This window comes from Schistocerca gregaria, chromosome 8, assembly GCF_023897955.1.
Source record: "Schistocerca gregaria isolate iqSchGreg1 chromosome 8, iqSchGreg1.2, whole genome shotgun sequence".
Lineage (NCBI taxonomy): Eukaryota > Metazoa > Arthropoda > Insecta > Orthoptera > Acrididae > Schistocerca > Schistocerca gregaria.
The window spans coordinates 129,470,982-129,492,358 of NC_064927.1; the positions used below are offsets into that span (position 1 = coordinate 129,470,982).

At 43.5% G+C, this 21,377-nt stretch overlaps 1 protein-coding gene across 1 annotated transcript in view; it reads right to left on the reverse strand.

Annotated features, from left to right (window-relative positions):
- The window catches only part of LOC126284802 (uncharacterized), a 77,527-nt gene that overhangs the window by 50,741 nt on the left and 5,409 nt on the right, over window positions 1-21,377 (reverse strand). The window contains exon 2 of the mRNA XM_049983965.1: window positions 5,389-5,559. Within this exon, the coding sequence (XP_049839922.1) occupies window positions 5,389-5,559 (171 nt within the window). The remainder of the gene's footprint in view (window positions 1-5,388; window positions 5,560-21,377) is intronic.

Below are 21,377 nucleotides of genomic sequence, written 5' to 3' on the forward strand. Positions count from 1 at the left end.
AGGAGCAAAAAACTGAGATATTTTGAAAAAACTGAAAAAAGGAGGAAATTTTTCTAGTTTTTTGACTGCAGAAAGTTTTCCCAGGCGAAATTTTGTTGGCAAAACTCGGCTTTCTAATCTTTCCAACTATATGAACGAGTTGAAAGAATAAACTCTTCTACCTCACGCTTTGCAAGGTATATCTGCTATTTGACTGGTCTAATACGCTTCGCGTTTCGTGGTGACAAATAGCAAAGGTGCAGTAAATTATTCCTGCGGGAATTTTTGCAGGTAAACAAAATTGTACACATTTCTCCTACCCTTAGCAAGTGTGCAATAGCCATTATTTCACATAGGGAAAAATTAACGTTCTATCGAATGTTGGAAAGTTGAGACTCAGTGAATTCAGTCAAGGCCATAGTAGGGAATTAGCATTTCAGATCCAGCACGGAGACGTTGCAGATGCCGCTTGATAAAGTACCTGTGCACATTAGGTCACAGTAAATGTTGAGCCGAGATTTTGCTGACTCCAACTTAAGTATGCTTCGACCTTTGAAAATCAAAAGCTAGGATACTAACCTACCCTCGTATTGAGTACATAAGAGTTTTTTCATTGGCTCCAAAAGTAAATTTATTCTCTACCAACTCAGTCCATTGACCAGCTACGACACCATAGATGTAAATGAGCTAATGAAGATTTTAATCAATCCTTCAAGTGATAAAAATTTTTTCATGTGTAGAGATAAGGATTTTAATAATCGTCTGCTCGAATGTCCAAGAGTTAAATATTTTATGTCGAGTATCAAAAGTAATTGAACATGATTGTTGTGTATCACTTGACCCCTGAAAACACAGTTGATAAATTATGTGTGAAGAAAGAAGGGAATAACTATGTTGTATAGATAGATTCCAAACATTCATTAATGCAGTCTAGTTACGTGACAGCATCATTTGTAATGAATTTTGTAACTATCCGCACCTGATATTAGCTGCCTTGTCTGTTTAACACCCTGGGCTTGAGAAGCCAGTTCAGATGGTTTGTCAATTTGCATACTATGTTTGCACACATTAGTCCACTTGTTGTGCAGATACAAAGTGTGGACGATCTCACAGTGGTTGATAATGGAAGGAAGACTAAAGAAAAATCAACACCCGTTCATAGAAGTTCTCGCTTAATAAACAGCGTTCGACATTGTAAAATGGTTCAAGATTTTCGAAATTCTGAGAAAAATTGTCAGACAGGTAATATACAACATGTGTAAGAGCCAAGAGGGAATAATTAGAGTGGACGATTAAAAACGAAGTGCTCGGATTAAGAAGGCTGTAAGACAGGGATGTATTCTTTCTCCCCTAATGTTCAATCTGTTCATCGAAGAAGTACTGATGGAAAAAAAGGATGGTTCAAGAGTAGAATTAAAATTCAAGTGAAAGGACATTGTTATCCTGAGTGGAATGAGCAATATAATGAGTACAGAATATGGTTTGAGAGTAAATCGAAGGAAGACGAAAGTAATGAGAAGTAGCAGAAATGAAAACAGCGAGAAACTTAACAACAGGGTTGATGGTAATGAAATACTTGAAATTAAGGAATTCTGCTACCTAGGCAGTAAAATAACAAATGATGGATGGAGCAATGAGCACATCAAAAGCACTCTAGCAAAGATGAAAAAGGCATTCCTGGCCAAGAGAAGTCTACTAGTATCAAACAAAGTCCTTAATGTGAGAAACAAATTTCTGAGAATTTGTAAATAATTGATTTCAGTTATGTCGTCCTTTTGAAATTTTATTGGCAGATCTAGATTTTAGCTAGAAACTAGCCATTCTCAATGCACTGTCATTTTTGATCAATGCATGTATGCGTGTTGGTCGGGCTTCATCCACAGTTCATTAAGTATTCAATGAACTTTTATCTGAAATATATTATTTACAAGTCAATATAACAGTCGATACATGCAACAGCCTTCTGAATGGGAGGTAACCTGATGATTTCTGATTGGATTGGATTGTTTGGGGGAAGAGACCAAGCAGCGAGGTCATCGGGCTCATCGGATTAGGGGAGGATGGGGAAGGAAGTCGGCCGTGCCCTTTCAAAGGAACCATCCCAGCATTTGCCTGTAGCGATTTAGGGAAATCACGGAAAACCTAAATCAGCAAGGCCGGACGCGGGATTGAACCGTCGTCCTCCCGAATGCGAGTCCAGTGATGATTTCTGAGAATGTAGGTCTTTAGTACAGCATTTTATGGTAGTGAAACGTGGGCTGTGGGAAAAGAGGAACAGAAGAGGATCAAAGTATTTGAGATGTTCTGCTACAGGCGAATGTTGAAATTTAGGTTGACTGATAAGGTAAGGAAACAGGAGGTTGTGTGCAGAACAGAGAGGAAAGGAACATGTGGAAAACACTGACAAGCAGAAGGAACAGGTACAGCAATATCGCAAACTTAATTCTCCGATGCTATCCATCGGCTGCCAAGAAAGGATAAAAGCAAGCTGGTCCTGTTTAGAAGCATTTGGTAATAATGTCGCCATAACTCACGTTTCCGCATTTACCGCACGTACGTCCGAAAGACACGATACCACGATAATCTTTTGCCCACATGTCGGTCCTTATATACCCGCATGAAAGTCGCGTTATGTTGCTTGTACGCTGCAGTAATCACCTCAAACACAAACGTTTTGATCACCTATACGTTTTTATGTTATGTATGTGTGTGTGTGTGTGTGTGTGTGTGTGTGTGTGTGTGTGTGTGTGTGTGTGCTCGCGCGCGCGCAGTATCAGTGAAGTAGAGGTAAAGACGAGTATTCAGGCGAATGGATGGTAAATGGACCAAGGAATTACCATGCTTTATCGCAATTAAAAAAATTATATCGATGCTAAGGTTTGAAGAAATATGAAAATTACATTTAAAACATGTAAGACTAACTTCTTTTCTTTTGTCTCCTACACTTCCTGGGTCAGACAAGAAGCTGTTCTCTCATGAAAAATGGTCTGTCCATCTCTTCTTAAGTCTTCCAACATCTGCTGTTCCTGCCGGCTTACAAACTAAGGCTGGTCTGGGAAGTCGTTCACTGTCCAATGTGTTCGTAAGAGGTGTTGCGGTATTTGGTTAATATGCTTTCAACTGGCTATACTTTTGGTTCTTGTTGCACTGTTTTGTTTTTTATGTGATCTGTTATTGAGTAGTCTTCTGTTCTTTCTAGGAATATCATTCCTTCAAAAAAATGGCTCTGAGCACTATGGGATTTAACATCTATGGTCATCAGCCCCTAGAACTCAGAACTACTTAAACCTAACTAACCTAAGAACATCACACAACACCCAGCTATCACGAGGCAGAGAAAATCCCTGACCCCGCCGGGAACCGAACCCGGGAACCCGGGCGTGGGAAGCGAGAACGCTACCGCACGACCACGAGATGCGGGCTCCAAACTTCAGGTGGACCACCCTGTATATTTCCAAATTTACCTTTTTTACGTCAGTATCTTTATTACTGTGCACGACTAATGCGAATGAATATTGCTGGAAGTAGTAACGTATGGAAAATCCAGTAACACACGGAGAATACGGGAGGTGAATTCATTTTAGCATTGGGTGACGAATGACCACTGCTGATGACGGTATGATGGCACCTTTGGATCATGTATGTCAATCGGACACCGTTTATTCGGAGAGTCAAAAGTTCTGCCTCATGGTGATTCTGTCACCAGCCTATGAATTGCAAAATAAAATGCAAATTCACAGAGACAACAAGGAAACCGGCCTCGGTCGTGTTACACCTCCCCTTTTGCCTCTGCTGTATTTTGTGTATGATTTTGATGTGTGAGGGCGCAATTCTACGTAATCATATCATTAGATTCGCTTACGTCCGCAGAAATTAATAAATCTTTGGTAATATTGTCTTTAAAAGGTCGCTATGATCGCCAGTCGTGCGAAATGAAGAAAGAATTCCGTATTTCAACATAAGAGATTCGACATCTTGCTGTCTGGATTTGGTGGCATGTGCAGTGTTTGTGTCTAAACTACGACCAAACAAGCCTATGGAGGCTCAGCGGTACCGACTGACCACCGTCTCATCCTCAGCCGATAGGTGTTACTAGATACGAATGTGGAGGGTCAGCACACCTCTATCTCTGCAGTTTGTCAGTTTTCGTGGCCGCAGCTGCTACTTGCGTCAAGTAGCTTCTTAATTTGACAGTGTTTGCGTACTATTATTAAATGTATGGCACACGTTTCTCTATCTTCACAACAATCTCTGATCTCGCTGTTTAAGTTCAGTGTCCGATGGTGAATTTTTGTAAGCAATTTGAGTTGCAGCTTCCAGAGATCAGTCGCATTATTTCCGGACAGCAGATGGGATCACTGTAAAGCAATTTTTTGAATACGTAAGCTTTTTGCTTTCAAATTAACAGAACGGCTCGGTAAGCAATAGTGACGATTAATTTGAGACAATGGACACATATTCAAGACGGGAATTAAATATCCATCGGGGCCTACAGATTTTTGCTCCTCGTTAGCAATACATCACCACAGGCGAAAGCTGGGAAAGTTTCTACAAAGGAACAGCAGACTTTCCCTGACCCACCCTTCTTCAGTTGGCTAGATTGTTGCTAATAACCTCAACATCGACGGAACTTAAGCCATTATTCCTGATATTCTTGACAACCAGGTCAGCTATGGTCTAGAACCTATTTCAAAGACCTGTAATGTCTTTGCAGAAGTGAGGATACTCCAGCCTGCTGTAAACAAACTTTTCACAACAACACTCGCTTTACAGCTGAAGAATGTGTTTATTTTTTTGCCATGACGGAATAAATATAAATGTGAAGCCTATCATCTGTTTTTATGAAGTCGTTTCTCGCTTGTTTGGCTCGTCGTCTGACTTGGAGAAGTCGGTTCGTTGCTGCAAACTGCAGGGTGAAAATGAAGTTCCGCCAGGACGGGTAGGAGCTATTGCGGGCTGACATAAACGTGGACCCTTACTAGTTTAGTGTGTGTGTATGCACAGTTTTGAAGAAAGTAATATACAGTATTTCACAGTTCGTTTAAGAAGGTCGCTACACTACTGCCGTCGGCTGTGACAGAACGGTTCTAGGCGTTTCAGTCCGGAGCCGCGCTGCTGCTACGGCCGCAGGTTCGAATCCTGCCTCAGGCGTGGATGTGTGTGATGTCCTTAGGTTAGTCAGGTTTAAGTAGTTCGACATCTAGGGTCCCATAGTGCTTAGAGCCATTTCAACCATTTTATTGAGCTAGAGTACTGTCACGCACGGAACCTGTGCTTCCTGGTGTAATTTGGAGCAGTGTGATGTTCAAACGTTACACATGTATTATCTTTAAAAGAATCAAAGGCTTCTTCAGGGGGGGGGGGGGGGGGAATTACGAGACAGCCAAGCTGAGAGAGATGATGACGCACCTTCCCGTCCGTCGGCGATTGGTTGGCCGCGATCCCTGGGGTGAGACGCCACCTGCTTATCGTCAGGCCGCGTGCCGGTGCCGCCGTCGATGTCGGGGTTGTTGATGCCACAGTCGTCGCTGCTGCAGCATCCGCTGTGGTAGAGCCCCTGCTCCCCACGAGCGCCGCTACCTGCGATAAGACGCTGTGTCTGAGTCTCAAGCTTAGAGATCATACGAAGACTTTACACGCTCTCTAACGGAACAGTTACTGTGCAAAGACACCGGAAAATCGTGACGCTACAGAACAGAGAGGCTGTGCTACCGGTTTGTTTCTTTCAGCGTTTTCATTATTTGTTGCAGAAGTGCTTTCATGAGTTTCAAAAGACTGTGAGAGAAGGTTGCGCTAGTCAGGTACATCACGAGTCAAAATTCAAGCTGCGAATGCGTGCTCAGCAGTGATATGTGACCTCATAATATGCTTATCGGCATAATTGCATAAGAATGTCCTGTGTGCTGGGATCTGATGAGCAACTGATTTTAGCTAAATTCGAATATACGTGTATTTTTAACACAATCTGGAACTGAACGAGAAAGGGTAATGAATTTAGCCGAGGTCTATTCAGAATAGCCAAATATAGAACCGTCGCACTCATATACTGTATATTGTTGCATCACTACACTACGAAGAATGTGCTGGGAACCATTTATCAAAATCAAAGGGAAAAAGGAAAAATGCTTCTAATATCATTATTCTCACTAACAAGTAGAAGAACCGATAACCTTCTGATTATGGATGAGTGCTTCCTGTTCTGAGCTATTTAGACACCAGGGGTAATCTCTTCGTTGCGCACAGCGTGCACGCATCACTCCATAGCAGCAAGCTGGAAGTGATGTTCTGCTAGCAGAAAGAGAATAGCATTAAGGGAAACGAACTGATAGATGTTTTGAGTAAGAAAATCACTCGCAAAGGCGAAATTAGGTATTGCTACTGATTTTGTATGGCTTTAGCCAGTGAAGTCTGGAAACAAGAGTGGTAGGATTCATAAACGAGTGGAGGAAGACTTCACGCATAGTTATACCATGTACTACCGGTGCATCACTGGTATGACAACTGCCAATGGGAGAATCAGAACGGATATCACACATATGGACATCAATTACGTTTCCAGAAGCATGTGTATCGCACTGTTTACGGCTCTGGTGCGTCGTGTGATAAAGAACACACCTTTCTGTGGCTGCATCTATTTGCGCGATTCTACGAATTTTCTGTTACAGCTGATGTGTTCGAAGCCGAATTTAATAAACGTACTATCAGAGAACAATTGCAATGTATACAGTCTCTTATGCAGACTTTTAGTCAACAAATAAATTCGTCCAAAATGAAATTTTCACTCTGCAGCTGAGTGTGTACTGACATGAAAGTGTCTGCCTGACCGAGACTCGAACTCGGGACCTTTGCCTTTCGAGGGTAAGTGCTCTACCGACATTTTTTTTATAACAGGAACAGATATCCTGACCACACTTTTTTTTCTTTTTTAAGCATTTACTTGGAATGTCCTGGCAGATTAAAACAGTGCGTGCCGGACTGAAACCCGAAATGGGATCCGACTCAGCTACCAAAGCGTTGCCTCCAGCAGACAGTTTTAATCTGTTAGGAAGCTTAGTATCAGCGCACCCTCCGCTGCAGAGTGAAAATTTCATTCTGGGAACATATTACGGAGATATGGCGTAGCCACAGCCTCATGACTGAGCGATGTCTCCGTAATATCTTCCAGCAGTGCTAGCCTTGCAAGTTTCGCAAGAGAGCGTCAGTGAAGCTTGGAAGGGAGGAAACGAAGTGCTGGTGGAATTACAGTTGTGAGGAAGGGTGTTCGGTCGTGCTTCGGTAACTGAGCCGGTAGAACACTTGTCTGTGAAAGGTAGAGTTCCCGATTTCGAATCTCAGTAAGCCACCCACAGTTTTAATCTGCCAGGAAGTTCCAAGTAAATTATTATTTAATATTAAAAAAAATGTATAATATTCTGTGAAATTGTCAACACGCAAATTGTTTATTTGTTGACATTGTGTTGTTCGTCATCAGTATAATACCGTCGCCTGTGAGAGATGGTCTCTGAGACAGTTGAAACATACAGACGTCAATGAGAATCCCGCTACTGTGGAACACCAGTGCATTGACCATAGTGCCGTGTGGCTTGCTCCGTTTTCATGGATACTGAACAACGATTTCCTGTACGAGTTTCGAAGGGTCTCGATAAAGTTAGTACTCTTAAGCAGGAAGCTGGGATAAGAATCTAGTCCATGCACTTCATAGGCTGATAATTACCGAGTGAAAATTAATGGAGGTGGAATGATGTGTCTCTGAGTATTATAATACAATTATTTCCTATTGTGAACATATGGAATGAATAAAGAATTCGCAGGAGACCTTCTGTGAAGCTTGGAAAGTAGGAGACGAGGTACTGGCGGAAGTAAAGATGTGAGGAAGGGGCATGAGTCGTGTTTGGGTAGCTCAGTTGGTAGAGCAGTTGCCCGCGAAAGGTAAAGGTCCCGAGTTCGAGTCTCGGTGCGGCACACAGTTCTAATCTGCCAGGAAGCTTCAGTTCCAAAATTATTTATTAATATGGACCGGTATGATACCATCTGAGAAAATGTCGTCATCGTGTCCTCCAGTAAGACATTCTGATTGCAATGTATATTTGAATTAAACAATGTGGTCACATCAGAAGAGACAGCGACATACGTTATAACTTGTGACAGTGACTTAATTAAAACTAGTGTCACACCATTGATATTAGCGAACAAGATGATTATCCTTTTGACGTCGTTGTAATTACGTTAATAGATGTCCTATTGGTTCACCAAAAATGTACAGCTGAAAATAATTGTTGTGCCATGTTTCGTTGGATTTATTTGGTTTCCTGTTTCTGTGGAACAAAAATATTATTTATTATATGTGGTCATGATGTTGTTACTTTGTACGACATGTAACGTACTTTTATTTTTGATCATGACGACTTGATCGTTTGAATATCGTATGAGACAGATTTTAGGCGTTGGCACCTGCTGAACTGCTGCAAGACCAAAATGGCTCTACACCTATAACTGCTCAATAGAGGGGTATAGGTAAATTCTGTCATTAGTAATTCTACAGTCTTCCGTCCGACAACATTCTAATGCCAATAGAGAGATATAAATAAACGTTATCAACAGCAACTGTACAGTCTTTGTGGAAAAACAGTGTAATTAAAAGGTTACTGTTGTAATCCGGGCTCCATCTGTTTGGAAAGATACATGACGCCTCCTTATTAGAATATTGAGGCCCAGTGATTCAATGGTCGCCACCCCTTTAGCTTTCTTTTTCTGCAAGAAGGGAATCGCATTTTGTTTGTGCAGAAGAGTAGTAACCCTCAAGAATTTCAAAAGTTACAGTCACCAGATACTAGTGCTGTACAAAAGAAGGAATATGCAAAATTCTCGTTATTTCGAGGCGACTTTTTACTCTGTGAAAGTAACAAGTCGATTATAATCTGGCCCGTCGACACTGGTATTCAACGCCGGTGGTACCAGTGATGGAGGAATTTCTGCAGTTATACTTCAGTAACTGGATGGCATCAGCTTGCTTATGCCGGGTTGCTGCGGAGTATCTGTTAAGCAACATGGCGTGTGCTTATTGCGATAATTGGCACGTGGTGACACAGGCGGTTGATGCGGGCTGTAGTTTCAGAGCGGTCTCGGGTATGCGGGTGCTTCGCAGAGTTGCCTAACTGGCGTGTCGGAGTGGAGATGCCTTTCATTCCACGAACCGAGAGTATTACATTTCTACACTTGCATCTGCACTGCCCGGGTCAACTTCAGAATGTGGCAGAGGATACACCGAACAAGAAACAGTTCCCCCTGATCACTAGTGTACATGGGAAGAAAGAATGTCGGTATTTCTCTGTAAATCTAGATTATTCTCTTTCTTTCTCCGTTTTCATTGACCATATAAGGTGAGGTAGTTAAGGCATGCCAACCAAAATATATACAGAACAAGAAAAAATATTTAGGCGTAGATTTTGTTAAGTCACAGCGGACAAAGTGGCGTATTTTCTGACATACAAAAGTAATTTTTAGCGTGTATGGTACTCACTACTTTTGTAACTTTATATATTAGAAATAGCTTTTTCTGACTAATGTGATAACAACGCCGCCATCTGTACCAAACGTAAGGAAACTACTAAAGAAGGTGTGGTTCGTGTGTTTACCCGTACATTTGAAGCCCGTAAGTTTGCGCTCTGCTAATGTAGCGATCAGACAAATTCCTCGTAAAACTGTTCAGAGCTCTACAATGGTTCAAATGGCTTTGAGCACTATGCGACTTAACTTCTGAGGTCATCAGTCGCTTAGAATTTAGAATTACTTAAACCTAACTAACCTAAGGACATCACACACATCCATGCCCGAGGCACGATTCGAACCTGCGACCGTAGCGGTCGCTCGGTTCCAGACTGTAGCGCCTAGAACCGCACGGCCACTCCGGCCGGCGCTCTACAATGTATTCGATGTTCGAAAAACTGAATAGGGCTTTCTTGCGTTGCGAATATTGCCGGACAATTATATACGAAAGGTATGCTGATGGAGCCAGCCGGAGTGGCCGAGCGGTTCTATAGTCTTTAACCGCGCGATCACTACGGTCGCAGGGTCGAATCCTGCCTCGGGCATGGATGTGTGTGATGTCCTTAGGTTAGTTGGGTTTAAGTAGTTCTAAGTTCTAGGGGACTGACGACCTCAGAAGTTGAGTCCCATAGTGATCAGAGCCATTCGAACCATTCTTATACTGATGGCCACAGGTCCACACGACCCATCTTTGCAAATATTATTAAAAATATTAATAAACTGGCAGTGTAAGGAATAGAATACTCCAGCGAAAAAGAAGAGCAGCTGTAGAAATACATGCAAATAATAGATAAGCAGCAGTAATACATGACACTGAAACAGCATATGGGACCAGCCAAAGTTGTGATCTGCAGTTTCTACATTCCAACAAATTTTTTCTTTTTGAAATTTCACCACATCAACAGCTTTATGGAAATGATTTTCAACTGGGTTACAGTTCCTGAAATTCTGTTTACGAAAACCAAAAATGTGGCGATCCTACGAAAGATTTTGTTTCAGGAATGAACAATCGTTTACAAATCATCGGAGCTTTAATCTTCGCAATCTGCACAACTGTTCATGTAAAAACTCATGCTGTCTGACGTAAGTGGGTGAATAACGACCTTGGTCTCATAACGCGTGGTGTAAGCTTATCAGGTATCGTGGCATTGGCTCCTGTTTTGTTAGCGAGACCCTAAATAACAAGAAACATATGCTGTTATTAACAGACATTCTGCAGCAGTTATGTAAAGATATTACACTTGCAAGAGTTAATTAATGTGGTATGAACATCCTACGCAGACAGAACATTTGAAGATTGGACGTTTAGGAACCACAGAATGGGCACCAATTTTCCCAAACTGCTTTCGACTCACACTATGATCAAATGTATCGTGACACCTATTACTCCGACATTAATGTGCGTATGTTCAACATCAACCCAGTTCGAATTCTGCTGGGGACACCGTCAATGAGGTTTCTAAAGTTCTGTGGAGAATGACAGATCACCGTTTCTCGATAGCCGAAACCAGAGAATGCCGAGGTGTTATACGCTGGGGTCTCGAGTGAAGTGGCTGTTTTCACTCATCCCAAAGATGTTCCTTGGTTTCAAGCTGGGTCCCTCGGCAGACCAGGAATTCTACTGACCAAATTATTCAGGTATATCAATGTCCACAAGCCATTGCCTTACAGATGTTGCTTCATCACAAGGTTAAGCTGATACAGACAATAATAATCTCCGAACTGCACCTCTACTGCACGCAGTACAAAATTTGTTACAGTGTGTTTGTCTCCTCCTGCAATTGGAGTTTTCTTCAGCACAGTAAGGGTCCGTAACCTGAATATGAAAAACACTCACTCTTTGTAACAACTCCAAATCTGTATTTCAGTGTTGACAATATACATGATGGAAGTTAACATTTCCAAGCATTTACCAAATGCAGGCTCTTCCATCGGATTGCTGCGTTATGCATCACTCCAAAACATCGACACTCTTTACACCATTTCAAGCCCCACTATGTGTGACTTACGAGGACTGCTAGACGACTGTACTCGTTTTTTTAACTCCCCGAGCACAGTTATTGTGCTAGCTGGATTTGCTGGTAACATTTTGAAACTCACGAGTGAGTCCTTCCGGCGATTTTTTACAACCATCCTCGTAGTGCTCGACGATCCTTGTCCATAGATAGATGAGGTCTGTCTCATGTTAGTTTAGCTGTGGTAATCATCAAAAATTGACTCGGGCAGTTTTAGAAGTCTCGGAATGTCCCTGATGGACTTTCTTTCCAGATGACATTTAATGCAATAATAAGTCCACGTTCAAAATCACTGAACACTTCTGGCTGGCCCATTCTGTTACTGCTTCTCTGCTGACAACACAATATCTTCGTCTCCTTTGTACAGCGCTGAATTTCGCATAACATAGTGTCCGGATATTTTTGATCGGACGGTGTATATCTGCGCAGGAAAAGAGGTCAAAAAGAAAATAACGAAGGCTCCCGAAGTTACGAAACGCCATATAACACACGTGTGCACAGTAAAATATTCGTACGAAATTCAGCAAGTAGTATAGTCAGTCAGGTGTTATAGCTTGTATCACTGCTCATAGTCACCAATTTGAGCACTTTATACGACATTCACCACGAACCATACATGAGCGACATGCTTGCTTACATTTGATGTAGTACGCAGACATTTGTAGGACCTCTTTTCCAGAGGGAGAGACAGTGTTACACAACAAGATTCTAAGATTCCTTGTTATAATTTAACGAAATCACACATATCGTATGCCGAAGTCCTCCTGAAGTAGCTTTCCAATGTCACAAAAAATATACAGCACCTTAAAATAAAGTATATGTCTTACATCGACGGCTATAAATCTTAAAGATTACTTGCGTACGTCAGACGACAAAGAAAGACAGAGACAAGAAACACAGTATCAGGTAATAGTCCTAAATACCCAATGTTTCTTTAATCTCAGTCCATTAGGGTAGATAAACTGTGTAATCAAAAGTACCCGGACATCTGTCTAGCCGGCCGTTGTGGCCGAGCGGTTCTAGGCGCTTCAGTCCGGAACCGCGCTTATGCTACGGTCGCAGGTTCGAATCCTGCCTCGGGCATGAATGTGTGTGATGTCCTTAGGTTGCTTAGGCTTAAGTGGTTCTAAGTCGAGGGAATGATGACCTCAGATGTTAAGTCCCATAGAGCTTGGAGCCATTTGAACCATTTGAACACCTGGCTGAAAATGACTTGCTAGTTCGTAGCGCCCTCCATCGGTAATGCTGGAAATCAATATGGTATTTGCCCACCCTTAGCCATGACAGCTCCCCCTCTCGCATGAATACGTTCATTCAGGGGCTGGATGGCTTTTGGGGAATGGGGAATGGCAGACCATTCTTAACGTAGTGCTGCACTGAGGAGAGGTATCGAAGCAGGTTACAGTACGCTTGTTCGGCCACTGCTTGAATACTGCTCAACACTGTGGGATCTGTACCAGACAGGGTTGACAGAAGAGATAGAGAAGATCCAACGGAGAGCAGCGCCCTTCGTTACAGGATCATTTAGTAATCGCGAAAGCGTTGCGAAGATGATAGATATACTCCAGTGAAAGACCTTGCGGGAGTGACACTCAGTAGCTCGGTACGGGCTTTTGTTGAAGTTTCGAGAACATACATTCACCGAGTAATCAAGCGGTATATTGCTCCCTCCTACGTATATCTCGCGAAGAGACCATGAGAATAAAATCAGAGAGATTAGAACCCACACGGAAGCATACCGACGATCCTTCTGTCCACGAACAATACGAGCCTGGAATAGAAGGGTACCCTCCGCCACACACCGTCAGGTGGCTTGCGGAGTATGGATGTAGATGTAGATGTAGAAGTCGGTCGGTGAGGTCTGGCACGAAGTCGGTGTTCCAAACCTTCCCAAAGGTGATCTATGGGATTCAGGGCAGGACCCTGTGCAGGCCAGTCCATTACAGGGATGTTATTGTCGTATAACCACTCCCCCACAGGCCGTGCATAATGAACAGGTGCTCTATCGTGTTGAAAGATAAGATCGCCATCTTCGAATTGCTCTTCAACACTAGGAAGCAAGAAGGTGCCTAAAATACCAATGTAGGCCTGTGGTGTGACACTGTCACGCAAAACAACAAGGGGTGCAAGCCCCTCTATGAAAAACACGACCACACCGTAATACCACCGACTCCGAATTTTACTGTTGGCTACACACGCTGGCAGATGACGTTCAGCGAGCATTCGCCATACCCACACCCTGTCATCGGATCGCCACATTGTGTACCATGATTTGTCACTCCACACAAGGTTTTTACACTGTTCAATCGTCCAATTATCTACGCTCGTTAAACCAAGCAAGGCGTCGTTTGGCATTTACCGACATGATGTGTGGCTTATGACCAGCGACCTGACCATGAAATCCAAGTTTACTCACGTCCCACCTAACTGTTATAGTACTTGCAGTCGATCGTGATGCAGTTTAGAATTCCTGTATGACGGTCGGAATAGATGTTTGCCTATTATACATCACGACCCTCTTAAACTTTCGGCGGTCTCTGCCAGTCAACAGAGGAAAATCAATGCAATCTAAACACAAGATGTACCACGAGTCGATACACGGCTCAATGACGTTTCCCGTTATTTTACAGAACACATGGTACAATAATTGACGTGTTGTTGGAAGACCCTCAAGTTGTCTCTGCTTAGAAATATGAGCTTCGATTGAAAGTCAATACGGGGTCTCACTACTCTATTGCAGATATATGCCATCGTATGACGATGGTGGTATTCTCCCGTGTCACTGATCTTTGTTGAAACTCACATTCAGAATATGTGATAGCCTAATATTTTCTTGCGCGTTACAAAAGACCCCCATAATGCTTTTCCCACTTTCTGACGTCAGAAAATTAGCAGACTCCACGTTAACGTTCGATTACACCGTCCGAGTTCCGCCGGCTTCTCGCCTACTTTACACCATGTGGTATCGAGTACGGGGTACAGTGACGCAGTGTGGAATTCAGCGTGGAATCGTCCCTGTGTGGGGTGCATCGCAATGAACAGAAGGCTACTGCAGATCGGGAAACTCTTCGCTGCAAGTTCCTGGGGCATATTTCACAGACGACTTTCTCGAATTTTATCTACGCACCTGGATTATTTGGAATCCGATGTGTCTTAATTTTTTGAAACACGAGTAGTTTCTAATCGTTGAGCATGCATTCTATTTTAATGTTTCTGGCTACGCTTTGGAGAGTGTTAGAAGGCCTCAAAGTGTGTTATATATAACTGTTCATGTGTTGAGGGTGACTTGTACTTGTTTACTTAATTTTAAGGACAGACATCAATTTTTGGGTCTGATATCACATGAAATTCTCTTTGTCTCCAGGACAGTAATACACCCGACTCACCACGAAGAAGCTATGCAAATTGGTCCCAAATTGAGGTTTATACAGGTATCGTCAGAAAACGCAAATTTGTAAACTTCAGCGTCCGACGGATGAATGCGTGGCTCTGAAACACAGCTACCAAGTATAGTAAACAACGGGCAAGTCGATACTAGCACATCAAATTTTTGCGAATTTCATTCCATGTAATATCTACATCTACATTTACATCTACATTTATACTCCGCAAGCCACCCAACGGTGTGTGGCGGAGGGCACTTTACGTGCCACTGTCATTACCTCCCTTTTCTGTTCCAGTCGCGTATGGTTCGCGGGAAAAACGACTGGCTGAAAGCATCCGTGCGCGCTCGAATCTCTCTAATTTTACGCATTCGTGACCTCCTCGGGAGGTATAAGTAGGGGGAAGCAATATATTCGATACCTCATCCAGAAACGTACCCTCTCGAAACCTGGCGAGCAAGCTACACCGCGATACAGAGCGCCTCTCTTGCAGAGTCTGCCACTTGAGTTTGCTAAACATCTCCGTAACGCTATCACGGTTACCAAATAACCCTGTAACGAAACGCTCCGCTCTTCTTTGGATCTTCTCTATCTCCTCTGTCAACCCGATCTGGAACGGATCCCACACTGATGAACAATACTCAAGTATAGGTCGAACGAGTGTTTTGTAAGCCTCCTCCTTTGTTGATGGACTACATTTTCTAAGGACTCTCTCAATGAATCTCAACCTGGAAACCGCCTTACCAACAATTAATTTTATATGATCATTCCACTTCAAATCGTTCCGCACGCATACTCCCAGATATTTTACAGAACTGCTACCAGTGTTTGTTCCGCAATCATATAATCATACAATAAAGGATCCTTCTTTCTATGTATTCGCAATACATTACATTTGTCTATCTGCTGCAGATCTTCCTGCATTTCGCTACAATTTTCTAATGCTGCTACGTCTCTGTATACTGCAGCATCATCCGCGAAAAGCCGCATGGAACTTCCAACGCTACCTACTAGGTCATTTATATATATTGTGAAACGCAAGGATCCCGTAACACTCCCCTGTAGCACGCCAGAGCTTACTTTAACGTCTGTAGACGTCTCTCCATTGATAACAACATGCTGTGTTCTGTTTGCTAAAAACTCTTCAATCCAGCCACACAGCTGGTCTGATATTCCGTAGGCTCTTACTTGGTTTATCAGGCCACAGTGCGGTACTGTATCGAACGCCTTCCGGAAGTCAAGGAAAATAGCATCTATCTGGGAGCCTGTATCTAATATTTTCTGGGTCTCATGAACAAATAAATCGCGTTGGGTCTCACACTATCGCTGTTTCCGGAATCCATGTTGGTTCCTACAGAGTAGATTCTTGGTTTCCAAAAACGACATGATACGTGAGCAAAAAACATGTTCTAAAATTCTACAACAGATCGACGTCAAAGATATAGGTCTATAGTTTTGCGCATCTGCCCGACTACCCTTCTTAAAGACTGGGACTACCTGTGCTCTTTTCCAATCATTTGGAACCTTCCGTTCCTCTAGAGACTTGCAGTACACGGCTGTTAGAAGCGGGGCAAGTTCTTTCGCGTACTCTGTGTAGAATCGAATTGGTATCCCGTCTGGTCCAGTGGACTTGCCTCTGTTGAGTGATTCCAGTCGCAGACTGGCGCGTGAACAGTGTATACGCAGTTGTCACCATTTAGGAGAGGACATGTAGCCGGGCTCAAAGAGGCCGCTTGGAGTAGCGGCGAGTAGTTCGAGATATGAACACGAGCAATGCCAGTATCCAGCGACGTTGGCGGAATGGGTGAACCATGGCCGGTCACAGCGTCAAAACCGAACCCGTCCATGCAGAGAGCCGTCAGGACGAGAGGATCAAGCAGAGTGGCACTCACAGCCCCGGATTCATCAGTATCATCGATCCGACAAGCAACTGGCGTTTCAAAGACAAGAAAGGCCATTAATAGGCGACTCATGAAAATGCAGCTGAGTTCGTGGCTCCCCTTCCGCCGACTACCTTTGGCTACAGTAAACTAAGAGGCCGTTTGCTGCGCTGTCGGGAACATCATTAGGCCTGTACTCTCATACAGTGAAGTAGAATTGTCTTCGGTAAAGAGTCTCAGGGACACCAACGTGACTGTCGCTCGTCAAAAGGCCCGACAACCCGGAGTGATGCTCTGGGCTGCTATTTCCTTCCATAGCAGCACCCCTTGGGTTGTCTTACAGCGCAATGGTACGTGGAAGATACTATACGCCCCGTTTTGTTGCCCTTCTTTGTAAGGCATTCTGGTCCTATATTTCGGCAAGATAGTTCCCGCCTGAGATAGTTCCTATTGCCTTTCTTCGTATTTGCTAAACCCTACCTTCTCCAGTAAAGTCACCTGATCTCTCCCCGGTTAGAACGAATGGAACGTTATGGGCAGGGCCCTCCAACTATCTCGAGGTTTCGACGATCTAATGCGCTAAATGGACAGAATTGTTTGCAAAAGGGGCGTAGGCCTAACGCGCTATTGACTTGCTTAATTTGTGGAGCTGCTCCTCTTTAATCGATAGTGCAGTCGTTATAAAATTCTAATAATTTGTTTGTTTGTATATGTACATCACAAATTCCTCCCAATTTCAAAAATTGATTAGTAGCCCTCGTTCTTTTCTCTTTTTTTGGCTTGGAATGTATTAGTGTATCATGATTTCCATTTCCAGTTTTGTGCAGAATACTGCTTAGCTTGTAATTACTTTCAGCACTAATTTCATTTACATCATTTTCATGGATAGTTTTTATGTAATGTCTCTGCTCTCATGGCGTTGCAGAAAAGTGGGCGATTAGCGCGACTTGCTTGTGTAATTATAAGCCACAAGGTCACCTTCCAGCAGCCGACATCGATTGGCGTGTTGAGTCAGCGGGCTTACTACAGAGAAACAGGTTATAATACTTTTAAACGATTAACATTTTTACTTTATCTGTTAATTTTAGAATTTTTAAAGAAATGTGGTTGTGCCTCTCATTTTTTAACCTCTGTTAAATTTACTAGAAAATTTTATTTGTAAATCATACAAAGTTTCCTTTGTTAAGAGCTCTGGGAATAAAAGATAATTAGTGACACTATCTGGCCTAGCTCTCCTGCTCTCTGCTCCATGAATTACTAGCATTTCACTTTTGTTGTATGAAGGTGACATTAACCCTACTTGGTTTACGCCGGTGCGCTGATATGAAAATCTTTTGCATATCTAAGAATGTAGTTTTCATGCCAATCAGACATTTGTCTCACTCCGTCTTGGAGGTTTTGCAATTTTAACGGCCGTCATGAAAATATTGCCACAGGAGATGGAGTATTACCCCAAACAGTCGAAATCTTGAGTGATTTGACATTACAATGCCTAATTTTGTGACGAACAGTAGTGTTTAGGCACCTGATCAGAAAGGCTATAGAAAGGAATTCTGGCATCTGTGTGCTTGTGCAATGTACAGCCAAGTTCACAGCGTCCAGCGGCGCAGTGGATGGATCTCGGGAGGAGCAAAGTGCAAGGAAGGAGCCAGAGAGGCGATTTACATTTTATTGGCGCAGCGGCGACGCGGGGAAAGGACGGTCTTTGATGCCTCTACCTCAGAGCGGGAGTCCACTCACCAGGTACGGCGTGAAAGCTATCCAAAGCGGCTGCACGCCGTACCACGTGAAGAGAGACAAGTTGTGGATTCTGACTTGCAACCCGCGCAACCGCTAATAACGTCCTAGGCAAAGTCACTGCACTGACTGTCGAGATACTACAAGGGTATTAGTGATTTTACCTTCCAGTAGCGCTGGCAGTAGTAACACTTTCAAACGTTAGGAAAACTTCCGAAAAAATTTACATCTCTATTTTTGGCTCTGAAATATTGTGTAATACACTACGGGCCATTAAAATTGCTACATCAAGAAGATGATAAACGGGTATTCATTGGTCAAATATATTATACTAGAACTGACATGTGATTACATTTTGACGGAATTTGGGTGCATAGACTCCGAGAAATCAGTACCCAGAACAACCACCTCCTCCTCTGCCTCGTGATGACTAGGTGTTGTGTGATGTCCTTAGGTTAGTTAGGTTTAAGTAGTTCTAAGTTCTAGGGGACTGATGACCATAGATGTTCAGTCCCATAGTGCTCAGAGCCATTTGAACCAACCACCTCTGGCCGTAATAATGGCCTTCATACGCCTGGGCATTGAGTAAAACAGAGCTTGGATGGCGTGTACAGTTACAGCTGCTCATGCAGCTTCAACACGATACCATAGTTCATCAAGAGTAGTGACTGGCGTATCGTGACGAGCCAGTTGCTCGGCCACCATTGACCAGAAGTTTTCATTTGGTGAGAGATCCGGGAAATGTGCTGACCAGGGCAGCAGTCGTACATTTTCTGTATCTAGAAATCCCGTATAGGACCTGCAACATGCGGTCGTGCATTATCGTGCTGAAATGTAGGGTTTCGTAGGGATCGAATGAAGGGTAGAGCCACGGGTCGAAACACGTCTAAAATGTAATGTCGACTGTTCAAAGTGCCGTCAATGCGAACAACAGGTGACCGTGACATGTAACCAATGGCAACCCATACCATCGCGTCGGGTGGTACGCCGGTATGGCGATGACGAATACAAGCTTCCAATGTGCGTTGGCCACGATGACGCCAAACACGGATGCGACCAACATGATGCTGTAAACAGAACCTGGATCCATCCGAAAAAATGACGTTTTGCCATTCGTGCACCCAGGTTCGTAGTTGAGTACACAATCGCAGGCGCTCCTCTCTGTGATGCAGTGTCAAGGGTAATCGCAGCCATTGTCTCTGAGCTGACAGTCCATTCTGCTGCAAACGTCGTCGAACTGTTCGTGCAGATGGTTGTTGTCTTGAAAACGTCCCCATCTGTTGACTCTGGGATCGAGACATGGCTGCACGATCTGTTACAGCCATGCGGATAAGATGCCCGTCGACTGGTAGTGATACGAGACGATTGGGATCCAGCACGTCGTTCCATATTACCCTCCTGAACCCACCGATTCAAAATCCTGCTAACAGACATTGGATCTCGACCAACGCTAGCAGGAATGTCGCGATACAATAAACCGCAATCGCGATAGGCTACAATCCAACCATTATCAAATTGGGAAACGTGATTTTTTTCTCCTTACTCGAGGCATCACAACAACGTTTCACCAGGCAACGTCGGGCAACTGCTGTTTGTGTATGAGAAATCGGTTGGAAACGTTCCTCATGTCAGCACGTTGTAGGTGTCGCCAGTGGCGCCAACCTTGTCTGAATGCTCTGAAAAGATAATCATTTGCATATCTCAGCATCTACTTCCTGTCGGTTAAATTTCGCGTCTGTAGCACTTCATCTTCGTGGTGTAGCAATTTTAATGCCTGGTAGTGTACTTCCCGAAAGGAAATTCTTGCAATATTTACAACTAGCATGTGTACCCCCACATGAAGCATGGACCTTGCCGTTGGTGGGGAGGCTTGCGTGCCTCAGCGATACAGAGGGCCGTACCGTAGGTGCAACCACAACGGAGGGGTATCTGTTGAGAGGCCAGACAAACGTGTGGTTCCTGAACAGGGGCAGCAGACTTTTCAGTAGTTGCAGGGGCAACCGTCTCGATGATTGACTGATCTGGCCTTGTAACATTAACCAAAACGGCATTGCTGTGCTGGTACTGCGGACGGCTGCAAGCAAGGGGAAACTACAGCCGTAATTTTTCCCGAGGGTATGCAGCCTTACTGTCTTGGGTCTTGGGTAAAATATTCCGGAGGTAAAATAGTCCCCCATTCGGATCTCCGGGTGGGGACTACTCAAGAGGACGTCGTTATCAGGAGAAAGAAAACTGGCGTTCTACGGATCGGAGCGTGAGATGTCAGATCCCTTAATCGGGCAGGTAGGTTAGAAAATGTAAAAAGAGAATGGATAGGTTAAAGTTAGATATAGTTTGAATTAGTGAAGTTCGGTGGCAGGAGGAACAAGACTTCTGGTCAGGTGACTACAGGGTTATAGACACAAAATCAAATAGGGGTAATGAAGGAGTAGGTTTAATAATGAATAGGAAAATTGGAATGCGGGTAAGCTACTCCCAACAGCATAGTGAATGCATTATTGTGGCTAAGATAGATACGAAGCTCACACTTACTACAGTAGTACAAGTTTATATGCCAACTAGCTCTGCAGATGACGAAGAAATTGAAGAAATGTATGATGAAATAAAAGAAATTATTTAGATAGTGAAGGGAGACGGCAATTTAATAGTCATGGGTGACTGGAATTCATCAGTAGGAAAAGGGAGAGAAGGAAACATAGTAGGTGAGTATGGATTTCGGGGAAGAAATGAAAGAGGAAGCCGTCTGGTAGAATTTTCCACAGAGGATAACTTAATCATAGCTAATACTTGGTTCAAGGATCATGAAAGAAGGTTGTATACATGGAAGAATCCTGGAG